Genomic DNA, 14,277 nt, shown 5'->3' on the forward strand with positions numbered 1-14,277 from the left:
TCCCACAGACAATCCCCTGGAAAGTTAATTTACATAGTGATTCCAATTTAATCAGAGGAAAAAAAGCGCACACCTACAGCTTGTTCCCAGGGCCCCACACAAGCTTAAAGTATTTTATTTTGTATTGAGAATAACAAGAATCCAGGCAAAGATCTTAAAAGTTCAATCTTTCCCCTCTACCCTTCATGGCCAAAAGACTGAGATACCAACATATCATGGCCTGAGAAAGGGTTTTCCTCATTCACAAGAGAAGACAGTGTTGGCCTAACACTGAGCTCTGGAGTTGGCCAGAACTGAGCTTGGACCCCTTCCCACCTCCTACTCATTCAATGCTGGACTCTGAGCACATTAGTTGACCCCACACAGAATCCCATCAAGTTGATTCATAAAGTCAGGACTATGCACAGCATCCTCTATTCATGCACGCTGAGCCTGAGTTCATTCTGAATCTAGTGGGCCAGAAGGATGGCTCCGTGGGGACAGCTGGACCTGTATTCCAGGCTTGGACAGGTGACTCACTCACTAGCTGTGTGATCTCAGGCAAGTCCCTCAACCCTTCTGGGCTCCCCTTTCCTCTTGAGTCCTTTACGCGTTAGACTAGAAGCTTCTGCTCCCACGTGACATGACCCAAGGGGGAACAGAGACTGGAAACAGGCAGGCTGCACAAGTCCCGGAGCTCATGGTTAGCCCTGGCCCTGCACTCTTACCTGGGTTTTGCCTGGGCACAATGGACCCTATTCTACCCTCAACTAGTTGTAGGATCTTGAGTAACAGGGCTTAACTTTCTGTGCCTGTTTTGTCTCCATAAAACAAGGGGATAAAGATAGTTTAGAGACAGACGCAGAGATAGATAGTGACAGAGATAAAGGTAGAGACAGAGATAGAGATACAATGTCTCTTCTAGCTCTAGAATTCTACTTATATGAGAAATTCCTTCCATTCTGAATAAAACGGAAACTAAGGTTGAGCAAAGTGCCTCGTTCCTATAATCCCAGCAATTAGGAAGCTGAGACAAGAGGATCACTTGAGGCCAGGAGTTTGAGACCAGTCTAGGCAATGGAGCAAGACCCCATCTTTTTTTAATTTTTAAAAAATAGAGACAACTACTTTATAGTTCTTTGGCCACTGGTGCAAATCACTAGCAAATGCAGTATGAAAATTCTGCATCAGCCTAGAAGGACACCGTGCAGTACAAGTGCTTTATAAAAGATAAAAATGTGGGAGACACAGGACTATTCATTCCTCCAGAACATTTATTGGTCATGCACATGTCCTCAAATTAAGTTCCCCCCAAGACCACCAGCCACCTCCAAAAGTTAAACTCACCCTGCCCCATGGGGCAGTACCTCCCATGCACAGCAAAAAGATGACCCACAGGAAAAATAGCCTTCTCTTTGAGGCTCAAGGAGATTTTCTACTACAAGTGCCTATGATGAATTCATCCCTTCCACTGACCTAAATGCAGATAGAAGGCATCAAAAAAAAAAAATCAAATGACAATCTAAAGCCACAGATGTTGTGATCATTTTGCTCTCAATCCTATTCCCCAAAAAGGAAGCACCTTCAGACAGTAGGTGACAAGGACACTGTGTCCAGAGAGGGCGTTTTCATCTAACTACAACTTTCAAACTCATGGCCATTAACATTCACCCAAAATAACTGGACGGTCGCCAAACAGGAAAGGGCACGTTACTAAAACTGGCCCTCCAGCCTCCAAGAGGCTCAGCAGAATTCTGCTTGCTGGGAGTAGGGGAGGAAGCAAGGTCTGTTTATTCTGCCAACGTGCAGAGAGGCACAGTAACTAGGTCACGTTCTCACTCAGGCCTGGATGAAACCACCTGGATGCTCCAAGCCCGCGACCCCGTGGTGCTGGGCAGAAGCTGAGTCTCCTGCACTGAGCACCTCTCCTTGAAGCCTGAAGACACCTCTGGCCACACACCCCAAGGAGAGCAGTGTCGGGATGTTCCCAGAATCCTTGATGTCCCAAAGAGCCTGTCCCAAGAGCAATGGGCAGAACATGAGCCTTGGTCTAGGCACAGACCCAGGGCTGGCACACGCCACTGCCAACCACCCGCCACCCAAGCCCCTCAGCCCCCTCTGCAGGGAGTTTAAGCGGTAACTGACCACACACACCCCCACACCACCCTAGCATAGAGAACACTTAAATCTGGAGCTGGTGGAATCACCAGAAACCCAAATAATTAGCCTCTCTCTAGGCAGAAGCTGATGGAAGCTCACAGTTGACCCATCTCGCTTCTTCCTCCAGACCTTGGACAGATCGGACAGGAAGGACCTTCCATGGAGTGTGGTGGTGTCTCCATCAGCTCCGGGATGTAAATCACACAGACGTCACGACGTTGTGCTTCCCAAATGAAATCGCAAGCCACGCCTTTACCGCAGACTCATCAAGTGTTTTCCTCCAACGACAGGCTTTCTAGAACAGCACGACGTGCCTCCAGGGGAGCGTGGTAACAAAATCACATTCGTGCTGCATCTCATGACTTCCTAAGCGGTGGGATGGTTTTCCCTTCACAGCAGACAAACCTCGCATTGCCACACAGTATCTGAAAAACTGCTGGAGCCTCTAGTCCCAGGTAATGACGGAGCTGTCTTTGAGCCCCACAGAAGTCTCCCAAGCAGGCATTTTTAACAATTTATTAATTCGAAACGCATGTCAGGTGCGATGTGTTTTTGCTCTTGCCTTTTAACCTCTGCAATTAGCAGACAGGTACGTTTTCTTGTGCCTCTTAACAGCCCCCAACAGAGAAGACAAAACACTCAGACTGCCAAAAACATTTCCTGGGCCAAGAAGGCACACCAGCATAGACCAAGGCTTTTTTCTCTGCTCTAAACCAGTTTTTGCCTCTGCTCTAAACCTCGACACTCTTATTGACAGAGAATCTAGAAGCTGGAGTCTGGGGGAAAAGCTGAAAGTGGGAAAACTAGTTAAGTTTCAAGGTTGATTCGGGCAGAATTCGACAGTAACAAGGGCTTGGGCGAGGCGCAGTGGCTCACACGTGTAATCTCAGCACTTCGGGAGGTCAAGGCGAGTGGATCACCTGAGGTCAGGAGTTCGAGATCAGCCTGGGCAACATGGCAAAACCCCATCTCTACCAAAAACACAAAATTAGCCAGGCGCGGTGGCACACGCACGCCTGTACTTCCAGCTACTTGGGAGTCTGAGCCAGGGTCTCCTCTGGTGAGCGCATTTCTGGAGAAGATCCCAGAAGCCTCCTGAGAGTCACCTCATCCTACTCAAAGAACAAGCAAAGATGCCGGGCTGGCAAGATGCCTACAGAAAGGGAGGTTCCCGGGGGAGAAAATAGCTGAGGCTTCTTCCCTCCCACAATGGGCTCCATCTGCTCACTCACTCATGACAGCAACTAAGCATTGGTGGGGCGCCAGCAGGGGCGAAAGGGAAATTTTTGAGCCCAATCTTTCACAATGAATAAAATAGTTCAGAACTTACATCCCAATAGAGGATAGTTAGCATTTATTGAGCAATTATTATGACATAAAGACACACACACAGGCCAGGTGCGGTAGCTCATGCCTGTAATGCTAGCATTTTAGGAGGCCGAGTGGGCGGATCGCTTGAGCAAAGGAGTTTGAGACCAGGCTGAGCAACATCGCGAGAACCCATCTCTACCAAACAAAATACAAAAATTAGCCAGGGTTCCAGCTACTCGGGAGGCTGAAGTGGGAGGGTCACTTGAGCCTTGTGGGTGGAAGTTGCAGTGAGCCGAGATTGTACCACTGCACTCCAGCCTGGGCAATGGAGCCAGACCCTGTCTCAAAAAAAAAAAAAAAAACAACCGAGATACACATAATATAACTTTCATTAAGAGTTTACAGTGTGTATATATATATATGTGTGTGTGTGTGTGTGTATATATATATATATATGTGTGTATATATATGTATATATGTATATATATGTGTATATATATATCAAACTCAATGAAAGCCGTTATATATTATACATACAATGTGTGTGTCAAAGCATGGAGGCTGTCACTACTCTATGAATAGCAATAATTGTAAAATGAAATATGTTAACGGTAACTTTTTTTTTTTTTTTTTTGATATGGAGTCTCTCTCGATCGCCCAGGCTGGAGTGCAGTGGTGCAGTCTCAGCTCACTGCAACATCCGCCTCCTGGGTTTAAGCGATTCTCCTGCCTCACCCTCCTGAGTAGCTGGGACTACAGGTGCCCACCATCACACTTGGCTAATTTTTTTTGTATTTTTAGTAGAGACGGGGTTTCACCATGTTGGCCAGGCTGGTCTCAAACTCCTGACCTCAAGTGATCTGCCCACCTCAGCTTCCCAAAGTGCTGGGATTACAGGAGTGAGCTACTGCGCCCGGCCGAGTAAAGTTATCTTCGTAGTCCTACATTATTATTATTTTTTATTAAAGTATCAAAACATTATATTGTATGTGAATTTACTTCAAACTTCTTTTTCTGCTAACTAGTGCATGATTATTATATAAAATCTAGGAAACACAGCAAGGCAAGAAGGAGAAAATTAAAGTCATCTGTCATTTCAACACCTTCAGATGACTGCTGTTAATATCACGAACGTACACACACACTTCCAGCCCTCCCCCTATAAATATAATTACAAATGTTCTTCCACAAAATTGGAATCATATTATTTGTTAACTTATTTTTTACATTAAGCAGTATATTGTCTGCCCACGTCCTTCAATAACATTCTGCATTGCAACTTAAAGTCTGCAGAGTATCCCATTATATTGATGTGCCATAGTTTATTTTATATTATTAAATTAGTAGTTTCTTTTTATTTTTTGAGACAGGGTTTTGTTTTTTTTTTTTTTTTTTTTTTTTGAGACAGGGTTTGTCAGTTTGTGGCCCAGGCTGGAGTGCAATGGTACAATCTCAGCTCACTGCAACCTCCACCTCTGGGCTTCAAGCAATCCTCCTACCTCAGCCTCCAGAGTAGCTGGGACTACAGGCATACACCACCATACCCAACTAATTTTTGTATTTCTTGTAGAGACAGGGTCTCACTATGTTGCCCAGACTAGTCTTGAACTTCTGAGCTCAAGCAATTGGTCCACCTTGGCCTCCCAAAGTGCTGGAATTATATACAGGAGCCACCACGCTTGGCTCTATTTGAACTTTCAGTTGCCACAGGAAATACTCCATAGATTGTCTTTTTTGTAAAAGCTTCATTGAGATACCATCCAAAATTCACAAATTTAAAATGTACAATTCAGGCCAGGCACAGTGGCTCACGCCTGTAATCCCAGCATTTTGGGAAGCCAAGGCAGGTGGATCACCTGAGGTCAGGAGTTCAAGACCAGCCTGACCAACATGCTGAAACCCAGTTTCTACTAAAAATACAAAACTAGCCGGGCGTGGTGGCACATGCCTGTAATCCCAGCTACTTGAGAGGGTAAGGCAAGAGAATCGCTTGAACCCGGGAGGTGGAGGTTGCAGTGAGCCAAGACTGCACCATTGCACTCCAGCCTGGGCAACAAGAGCGAATCTCCATCTTAAAAAACAACAACGACAAAAAAAAGTACAATTCAACGGTTCTTAGTATAATTACAGAACTGTGTAATGACCATCACAATCAATTTTGGAACATTTTCATCTTTTCTCCCCAAGAAACATCGTACCTTTGATCAGTCATTTTCCATTACTCTTCAACTATCTTCCAACCCCCAGCCTTAGGCAACCACTAATCTACTTTCTGTGTGTATAGATTTGTCTACTCTGGATATTTTATATAAACGGAATCACACAATATGTAGTTTCTTGTGACTGGCTTCTTTCACTTAGCAAAATGTTTTCAAGGTTCAGCCATGAGTAGTAGCATATATCAATGCTTAATTCATTTTTATAGCCAAATATCACATCATTATATGGATATGTACACTTTCTTTTTCCATTCATTCACTGATAAACATTTAAGTTGTTTCTGCTCTTTGGCTACATCAGTAACACTGCCATGAACATTCATATACAGGTTTTCATATGGGCACATATTTTCATTTCTCTTGGATGTATACCTAGGAACAGAATGGCTGGCTCAATTAGTAATGTCATGTTGACTCTCTTGAGTAACAACTGCTTTCCAAAGCAGCTTCACCATTTTATATCCACACCAGCAGCCTAGGAGAGATGTAGAGACATCTTCACCAACACTTGTTATTATCTATCTTTTTATTACAGTCATCCTAGCGGGTATGAAGTGACATCTAATCGTGGTTTTGATTTGCATTTCCCTGATGGCTAAAGATGTTGGGCATCTTTTCATGTACCTTCTTTGGAGAAATGCCTACTCATATCCTTGGCCCATTTTTAATTGGGTTATCTATTAATTATTGAGTTATAAAAGTTTTTAACATATTTAGATTCAAGCCCTTTACAGATTTTCAAAACACATTTCCCATTCTGTGAGTTGTCTTTTCACTGTCTTGATGGTATCCTTTGATGCACAATTTTTGATGAAATACAATGTATCTATTTCTGTTGCTTGTACTTTCAAGGCATAAAAATTTACACCTACGTTTTCTTCTAAGAGTTTTATAGTTTTAGTTCTTATATTAGGTCACTGATCCATTTTGAATTAATTTTTACATACAGTGTGAGACAATGGTCCAAATGCATTCTTTTATATATGAATATCTAGTTGCTCCAGCATTATTTTTTCAAAAGACTATTCTTTCCATCACTGAATTATCTTAACCAATAAGACAGTCAAAAGAAAATAAACCATAAATGTGAGAGTTTATTTCTGGACTCTCAATGCTAGTCCACTGATCTATACACCAGGACCACACCGTCTTGATTAGTGTAGCTCTGTAGTAAGTTTTTAAATCAAATTGTGAGTCATCCAACTTTGCTTTTCTTTTTCAAGACTGTTTTGGCTATTTTGGGTTCCCTGCATTTCCATATGAATTTTAGGATCACCATCTCAATTTCTGCAGAAAGGGCGAGCTGGGATTTTGAAAGGTATTGTGTTTAATCTATACATCAATTTGGGGAGTTTTGCTAACTCCACAACATTAAGCCTTCCAATCCATAGACACAGGATGTCATTCCATTTATTTAAGTCTTCATTAATTTCTTTCAATGATGTTTTGTAGTTTGCAATGTACAAGTCTTGAACTTCTTTGGTCAAATTTACTCCTAAATACCTCATGCTTATTGATGATATTATAAATAGGATTGTTCTCTTAATTTTGTTTATTTTTCCTTGCTAGCATATACATATGTAATTCATTTTTGTATATTGATCTTGGATCTTGCAGTCTTGATGAACTCATTTACTAAATGGAATAGTTATCTAGGTGATTTCTTAGGATTTTCTCTCCACAGGATCATCTCATCTGCAAATAGAGATCGTTTTACTTCTTTCTTTACAATCTGGATACCTTTTATTTCATTTTCTAACTATGCTGGCTAGAACCTCCACTACAAAGTTGAATGGGGGTGGTGAAAGCAGACACTCTTGTGTTGCTCCTGATGTTAGTTATGGTAAAGCATTCATTCTTTCTCCATTAAGTGTGATTTTAGCTCTGTGAGTAGACTTTTTAAAACTATTTGTTCAAAAGGTTATTTTGCTGTTATGTCCATTCATAAAAGGACCTAAGTATGCTTATTTCCCAATACACAACTTCCTTAATATTTAGTTATCTTACAGATTTTCAACATTCTTTATGCTTGTACTAGGTAAGAAAGAGAAAATAATGGCCGGGCACAGTGGCTCACACCTGAAATCCCAGTACTTTGGGAGGCCAAGGCAGGTGGATCAGGAAGTCAGGAGATCGAGACTATCCTGGCTAACACAGTGAAACTCCATCTCTACTAAAAATACAAAAAAATTAGCCAGGCGTGGTGGCGGGCGCCTGTAGTCCCAGCTACTCAGGAGGCTGAGGCAGGAGAATGGCGTGAACCTGGGAGGCGGAGCTTGCAGTGAGCCAAGATCACGTCACTGCACTCCAGCCTGGGCGACAGAGCGAGACTCTGTCAAAAAAAAAAAAAAAAAAAAAAAAAAGCAAGAGAAAATAACATGCTCGAGTAATTCTGAAGTTCAAGAAGACTTGAAATGGGCGTATTTAATAAAGCCCAATGTCTGTGGTGAAATAAACACCTGCTAATATGAAGTCCAAGCAATGGACATTCATGTCAATTTGACATTTCCCCGAGTTGCAAGTCACTCAATTTACTGCTGAAAATAAAGACTTTATTCTGAGCACGTTCTGAAATTCTGTATCAATTTTCCTGCTTCGACATTCCCTGAGTTCTTATTCTGTTGCTCACCAAAATTAGTTCCACCACAAAAAGCTCTTTACAGTAACAACAACAACAACAAAAATTGGAAAGATCTATTCTAATTTTATTTAAATCTATAAATCCTAAAACAACGAGGGATTTGACACTTAGCTAATTTAATTATTTAGTACCAAAAACTACAGATAAAAAAACTACACCCTGAAACCTGGATTATGTATGTGGTTTGATGCTCTGAACAAATTATATTAGAGCAAAAGCTTGGTTAGCTAGAATAAATACAGAAAAGTGCAGGGGAAACGTGTGGACTTTGGAAGACCTGGCTTCAAATCCCAGATCTGTCCATTACTAGCTGTGCTTCCTCGGACAAGTTATTTCTCCTCCATGTGCCAACTACAGAAAAACAAACAAAAACATTGCTACTTGCAGGGATGTTGTAAAGATTAAATGACACATTTAATCAAAGCGCTTGGAAGGAAGCGCTATTATTACTTGAAGTCATAGTTTTTTGTTTGCTTGTTTGAGATGAAGTCTCAGTCTGTTGCCCAGGCTGGAGTGCAGCGGTATGATCTCAGCTCACTGCAACCTCCGCCTCCGGAGTTCAAGAGATTCTCCTGCCTCAGTCTCCTGAGTAGCTGGGATTACAGACGCCCGCCACCACGCCCAGCTAATTTTTGTATTTTTAGTAGAGATGGGATTTCACCATGCTGCCCAGCTGGTCTGGAACTCCTGACCTCAGGTGGTCCGCCCACCTCGGCCTCCCAAAGTGCTGAGATCACAGGTGTGAGCCACTGTGCCCATCCTGGTTTTTAAACTTTTCTAGCTAAAATCTTTCTAAACAGTACTAGCATTTTTATGTCTGGGTATGATAGTAAACAGACTATTGCACCTTTCATTTCTGAGCATTTCACATGAAAGATCCTAAGTAAGTTACCAAAACATGCATCAGGCTCATCCACAAGTACCTTATCATCTAGTATAAACAAGTGTGATGCATACCATAAGGATTTCACATACATTATCATTACAAGATATGACACAGATAAAAGGTGTCCATTGGGCTGACTATATAGTGAGAGGCTGGGCACACATTCTACAACATGGTTTTCATTAATATATTCCAAATATCAGCTCAGACAATTAAAAGGTGGCACAGTAAGTCCTCACTTAATGTCCAATCAGTTCTTGGAAATTGATTTTAAGCAAAATCACATACTTGAATATCATCATTTTGTTCAATATCATTTCATTACAACACTGATGAAGAAAATGAAAAATTGTGGTTTTGTTACGTCATTTCACTTAAAGTCACAGTTTCCAAGGAAAATGGACTGGTGTGGAAAAATCCACACAATGAGTGTCAGAAGTTTCGTGAGTATATAGCAAAGGTTATACTCTTGCTTTATAGTCCCAAGTCACCTAAAACGCCATGTCTCTGCTCTGAAAACTCATCAGGCAACAGCACGGTCCAACTCATCATTTCTACCAATTAAACATGCCCCTGGTACCAGCTAATTGGCACATCTGGGATCATCCAATTAGCAAGAAAATGAACACTGACCAGACTCCGAACGTGAACACGGACTGCTTCTGTATGCCACGCCACAACTATCAGAGAACTCAGACTGTATCATCGATTCTCAGCAGCTTGCACTGTCTTCTTAAAAAAACTTGAGAATTGGCTGGGCGCAGTGGCTCAAGCCTGTAATCCCAGCACTTTGGGAGGCCGAGGCGGGCGGATCACTTGAGGTCAGACCAGCCTGGCCAACAAGGTGAAACCCGTCTCTACTAAAAATACAAAAATTAGCCAGGCACAGTGGCGTGCGCCTGTAATCTCAGCTACTCGGGAGGCTGAGGCAGGAGAATTGCTTGAATCTGGGAGGCAGAGGCTGCAGTGAGCCACAATCGTGCACTCCAGCCTGGGTGACAAAGGGAGACTCCGTCCCCCAAAAAAAAAAAAAGAAAAGAAAGCATTATGATTTTCTAGTCCTTCCGACATTTTTTAAGAACCTCTCCCCAACATTTCTCCTTGCAGGATTCAGAAGCAATCACCCAAGTCAAGCTGTGACTACCCCAGGAAGGGAACGGCATTCATTCTACAACTTTATAAGGTGTGGGGCCCATTGTCACTGCTCAATGTGTGTACAAAGCTGACCTCCTTTTGCTATTATTTTCAAGACATGACCAGTTCTTTTCACTCCTACTTCCTTTTTTATTTCCAATATAGAGAAAAGGCAGGCTTTCACCTAAATCAAAAAGGAAGAGTCATAAAAATGTACAAGCTACTTCACACAGGCATATACTTTTCATCGATTTCGCCTCAACCTCAAACCATCCATTTTAACTCAAAAACAACCTGACAAATGACTAGGCCAATTATATCATTACTAAATGTGTGAGGCTTAAATTAGCTGAGAAATGCGTGGTTTTGTTTGTTTGTTTGTTTGTTTTTGTTTTTGAGACGGAGTCTCACTCTGTTGCCCAGGCTGGAGTGCAGTGGTGCAATCTCAGCTCACTGCAATCTCCGCCTCCTGGGTTCAAGCGATTCTCCTGCCTCAGCCTCATGAGTACCTGGGACTACAGGCACCTGCCACCACGCCTGGCTAATTTTTTGCGTTTTTAGTAGAGACGGGGTTTCACCGTGTTAGCCAGGATGGTCTCAATCTCTGACCTCGTGATCCGCCCGCCTTGGCCTCCCAAAGTGCTGGGATTACAGGTGTGAGGCACCGCACCCGGCCGAGAAATGCTCTTAAACATATATTGACTTGGGTGGCATCAGGATAAGAAAAATCTTTCCCTTTTTTCCGGGCAATAATCACACGAAAAACTGAAGTGCAATTACGTTATCAGCTTCATAAAAGGAAGGATTTGTTTGGCCTCCTTTGGGTTGTCAAACTCAATAATCATTACAAAAACATATGCTCCAAGTGTGACGGTTGTAGCCTTACAAGCTTTACTCTTATATTTATAATCATTGATCCTTTTAATTGGAAGGTGAGACAGTATCATAATTGCTCTGCTAGATTCAGAACTAAGGAAAAAAAGGTTTCACCTGATGTTCAATCCATCAGCGATGCCTCTTTTTTTTTTTTTTTTTTTGAGACGGAGTCTCGCTCTGTCGCCCAGGCTGGAGTGCAGTGGCACAATCTCGGCTCACTGCAAGCTCCACCTCCCGGGTTCACGCCATTCTCCTGCCTCAGCCTCCTGAGTATCTGGGACTACAGGCGCCTGCCACCACGCCCGGCTAATTTTTTTGAATTTTTAGTAGAGACGGGGGTTTCACTGTGTTAGCCAGGATGGTCTCGATCTCCTGACCTCATGATCCACCTGCCTCAGCCTCCCAAAGTGCTGGGATTACAGGCATGAGCCACCACACCCGGCCAACAACACGCTTTTTTAAAAAGTCCTCCTAAAAGATTTATACTGATGCATCCACTTTCTGGCACATTTTTGAAAGATATTTAGCCAGGAGTAGAGTCATATCTGACCATGAATCTGAGTGGTAAAAACTGGCCTCAAATTATTTTATTTTATTTCATTGATTGATTGATTGATTGAGACAAGGTTTTGCTTTGCCGCCCAGGCTGGAGTGCAGTGGTGCAATCTCGGCTCACTGCAACCTCCGCCTCCAGGGTTCAAGCGATTCTCCTGCCTCAGCCTCCCGAGTAGCTGGGATTACAGATGTGCGCCACCACACCCAGCTAATTTTTGTATTTTTAGTAGAGACGGGGTGTCGCCATGTTGGCCAGGCTGGACTGGAACTCCTGACCTCAGGTGATCCACCGGCCTCAGCCTCCCACAGTGCCGGGATTACAGGCGTTAGCCACCAAGCCTGGCCCCAAATTAAGTGATCTTAGCTAACATTTTTGAGCACTTAAACACCAGGCATTAAACAAACAAGAAACTCTGATGATTTATCTCATGAAAACTTCATCATAACCCTATATAACATAAACCATTATGATTCCCATTTTATGAACTGTTAAGTAGAGGTTCAGCATCATGCAGACAGATCCCTCGTGAGCAGTCACGCTGAGATTCAGGCCAAAGCAGTGTGATATTCGTCCAGAGACCACTGTGTACTTACAAGATCCATTGACTGAGAAAGCCTGCAGGCCATGATATTTTAGGAACACCTCAAATTTTTTTCAGAATAGTACCTCAAAGATTTTCTTGCTCTACTAAAAGAAATGCATGCTTGGCCAGGTGCGGTGGCTCATGCCTGTAATCCCAACACTTTGGGAGGCCGAGGCGGGCAGATCACCTGAGATCAGGAGTTTGAGACCAGCCTGACCAATATGGTAAAACCTTGTCTCCACTAAAAATACAAAAATTAGCCGGGCATGGTGGTATGTGACTGTAGTCCCAGCTACCTGGGAGGCTGAGACAGGAGAATCACTTGAACCCGGGAGTCGAAAGTTGCAGTGAGCTGAGAGCGCACCATGGCACTCCAGCCAGGTGACAGAGCAAGAGTATCTCAAAAAAAAAAATAAAAGAGAAAGAAAAAGAAATGCATGCTCACACTTGAATAGAGATCTCACGAGAAAAAAACCTTTCCAGGTATCCAGTAAACTCTAGTGCTCAATAAACTTTTTTAACCACTAACCCTAAGAAAATTTTAGTCACTAAAATGCCTTTGATATTAGGCTAAAAAGAGTAGAGAAGAAAGTTTTATAACTGAAAGGGACCAGGATCAGCTACCTGATTTGTGGGACCCAGCGTGAAATGAAAATGGGGATACCCTTGTTCAAAAAAAAAAAAAAATACTAAGGGGCCAGTCACAGTGGTTCGTGCCTATAATCCCAACACTTTGGGAGGCCAAGGCCAGAAGTTCAAGACTAGCCTGGGCAATAGAGCGAGACCTCATTTCTACAAAAAAAAAAAAAAAATTTAAGTTTGCCAAGTGTGGTGGCGTGCGCCTGTGGTCCCAGCTACACAAGAGGCTGAGGCAGGAGGATCACGTGAGCACAGGAGTTAGAGGCTGCAGTGAGCTATGATGGCACCACCTCACTCTAGCCTCACCACCTCACTCTAGCCTGGGCAATGGAGCGAGACCCTGCATCTAAAAAAAATATATCTATTAAAACAAAAAGTAGTAAGGGCTCTAGACAGAGAGAGCAGTGCATTAGATGAAGTATGGAGCCCTTTGCACATGGGGCCCTGGGCAGCCATGCAGGGTGAACGCCCATGAGGCTGGCCCGGGGTCTAGGTCCCCAGAGGTCACACTGGACTCCAGAGGAACGAGGCCTCCCAGCCTGTGAAGTGGCCTATGAGCTGGGCTGCATGCCTGGAGTGCTTTCTCTGGAATCAACCATGTGCAAAATCAGAATCTCAAACTAGAATGTTCAACAGCTTGGCTCCTAATACCTTTGGATGTTAACCTAATGCAAGATACAGTTTAAACTCCTTCTTATTTTTATGAAATTGCCTGTGACAACATGAAAAGGTCATCTTGCATATAAATCACAAGAGCCACAGAGATTTCCAAACATATCCTAAACAGAAGCAATGACCAACTGTGCACATCATGCCAGATCATCTTTCTTAAGAGACTGGGTGTTCGAGATTCTTTTTTGAGACTCTGTCGCCCAGGCTGGAGTGCAGTGGCGTGATCTTGGCTCACTGCAAGCTCCGCCTCCTGGGTTTGCATCATTCTCCTGCCTCAGCCTCCCAAGTAACTGGGACTACAGGCGCCCGCCACCGAGCCCAGCTAATTTTTTGCATTTTTAGTAGAGACGGGGTTTCACCGTGTTAGCCGGGATGGTCTCAATCTCCCGATCTTGTGATCCACCCGCCTCAGCCTCCCAAAGTGCTGGGATTACAGGCGTGAGCCACCGCGCCCAGCCACCGAGATTTTTAATTTTCCCATGTGCGATCTCCTGGTGTTCTCCAATTATTAAAAATACGAAGAAACCACTTGAAGTGCATTCCTATATGGTGGGTCCTTTTTTACACAGCTTATTTATAATGACTTCTTAAAATTAACGAGCCCTGAAACAAAGTGAACGT

At 43.2% G+C, this 14,277-nt stretch overlaps 1 protein-coding gene across 6 annotated transcripts in view; it reads right to left on the reverse strand.

Annotated features, from left to right (window-relative positions):
- CAMK1D (calcium/calmodulin dependent protein kinase ID) overlaps nt 1-14,277 on the reverse strand; it is a 489,400-nt gene that overhangs the window by 445,388 nt on the left and 29,735 nt on the right. Inside the window, exon 1 of one of the 6 annotated variants that reach the window (XM_055296618.2) lies at nt 2,269-2,347. The exons of 4 other annotated variants lie outside the window; for them this stretch is intronic. In XM_055296618.2, the coding sequence (XP_055152593.1) occupies nt 2,269-2,321 (53 nt within the window). In that variant the 5' untranslated portion in view covers nt 2,322-2,347. One more of the 6 variants, XM_055296617.2, reaches the window with a different exon arrangement.

Source organism: Symphalangus syndactylus, chromosome 10, assembly GCF_028878055.3.
Source record: "Symphalangus syndactylus isolate Jambi chromosome 10, NHGRI_mSymSyn1-v2.1_pri, whole genome shotgun sequence".
Classification (NCBI taxonomy): domain Eukaryota; kingdom Metazoa; phylum Chordata; class Mammalia; order Primates; family Hylobatidae; genus Symphalangus; species Symphalangus syndactylus.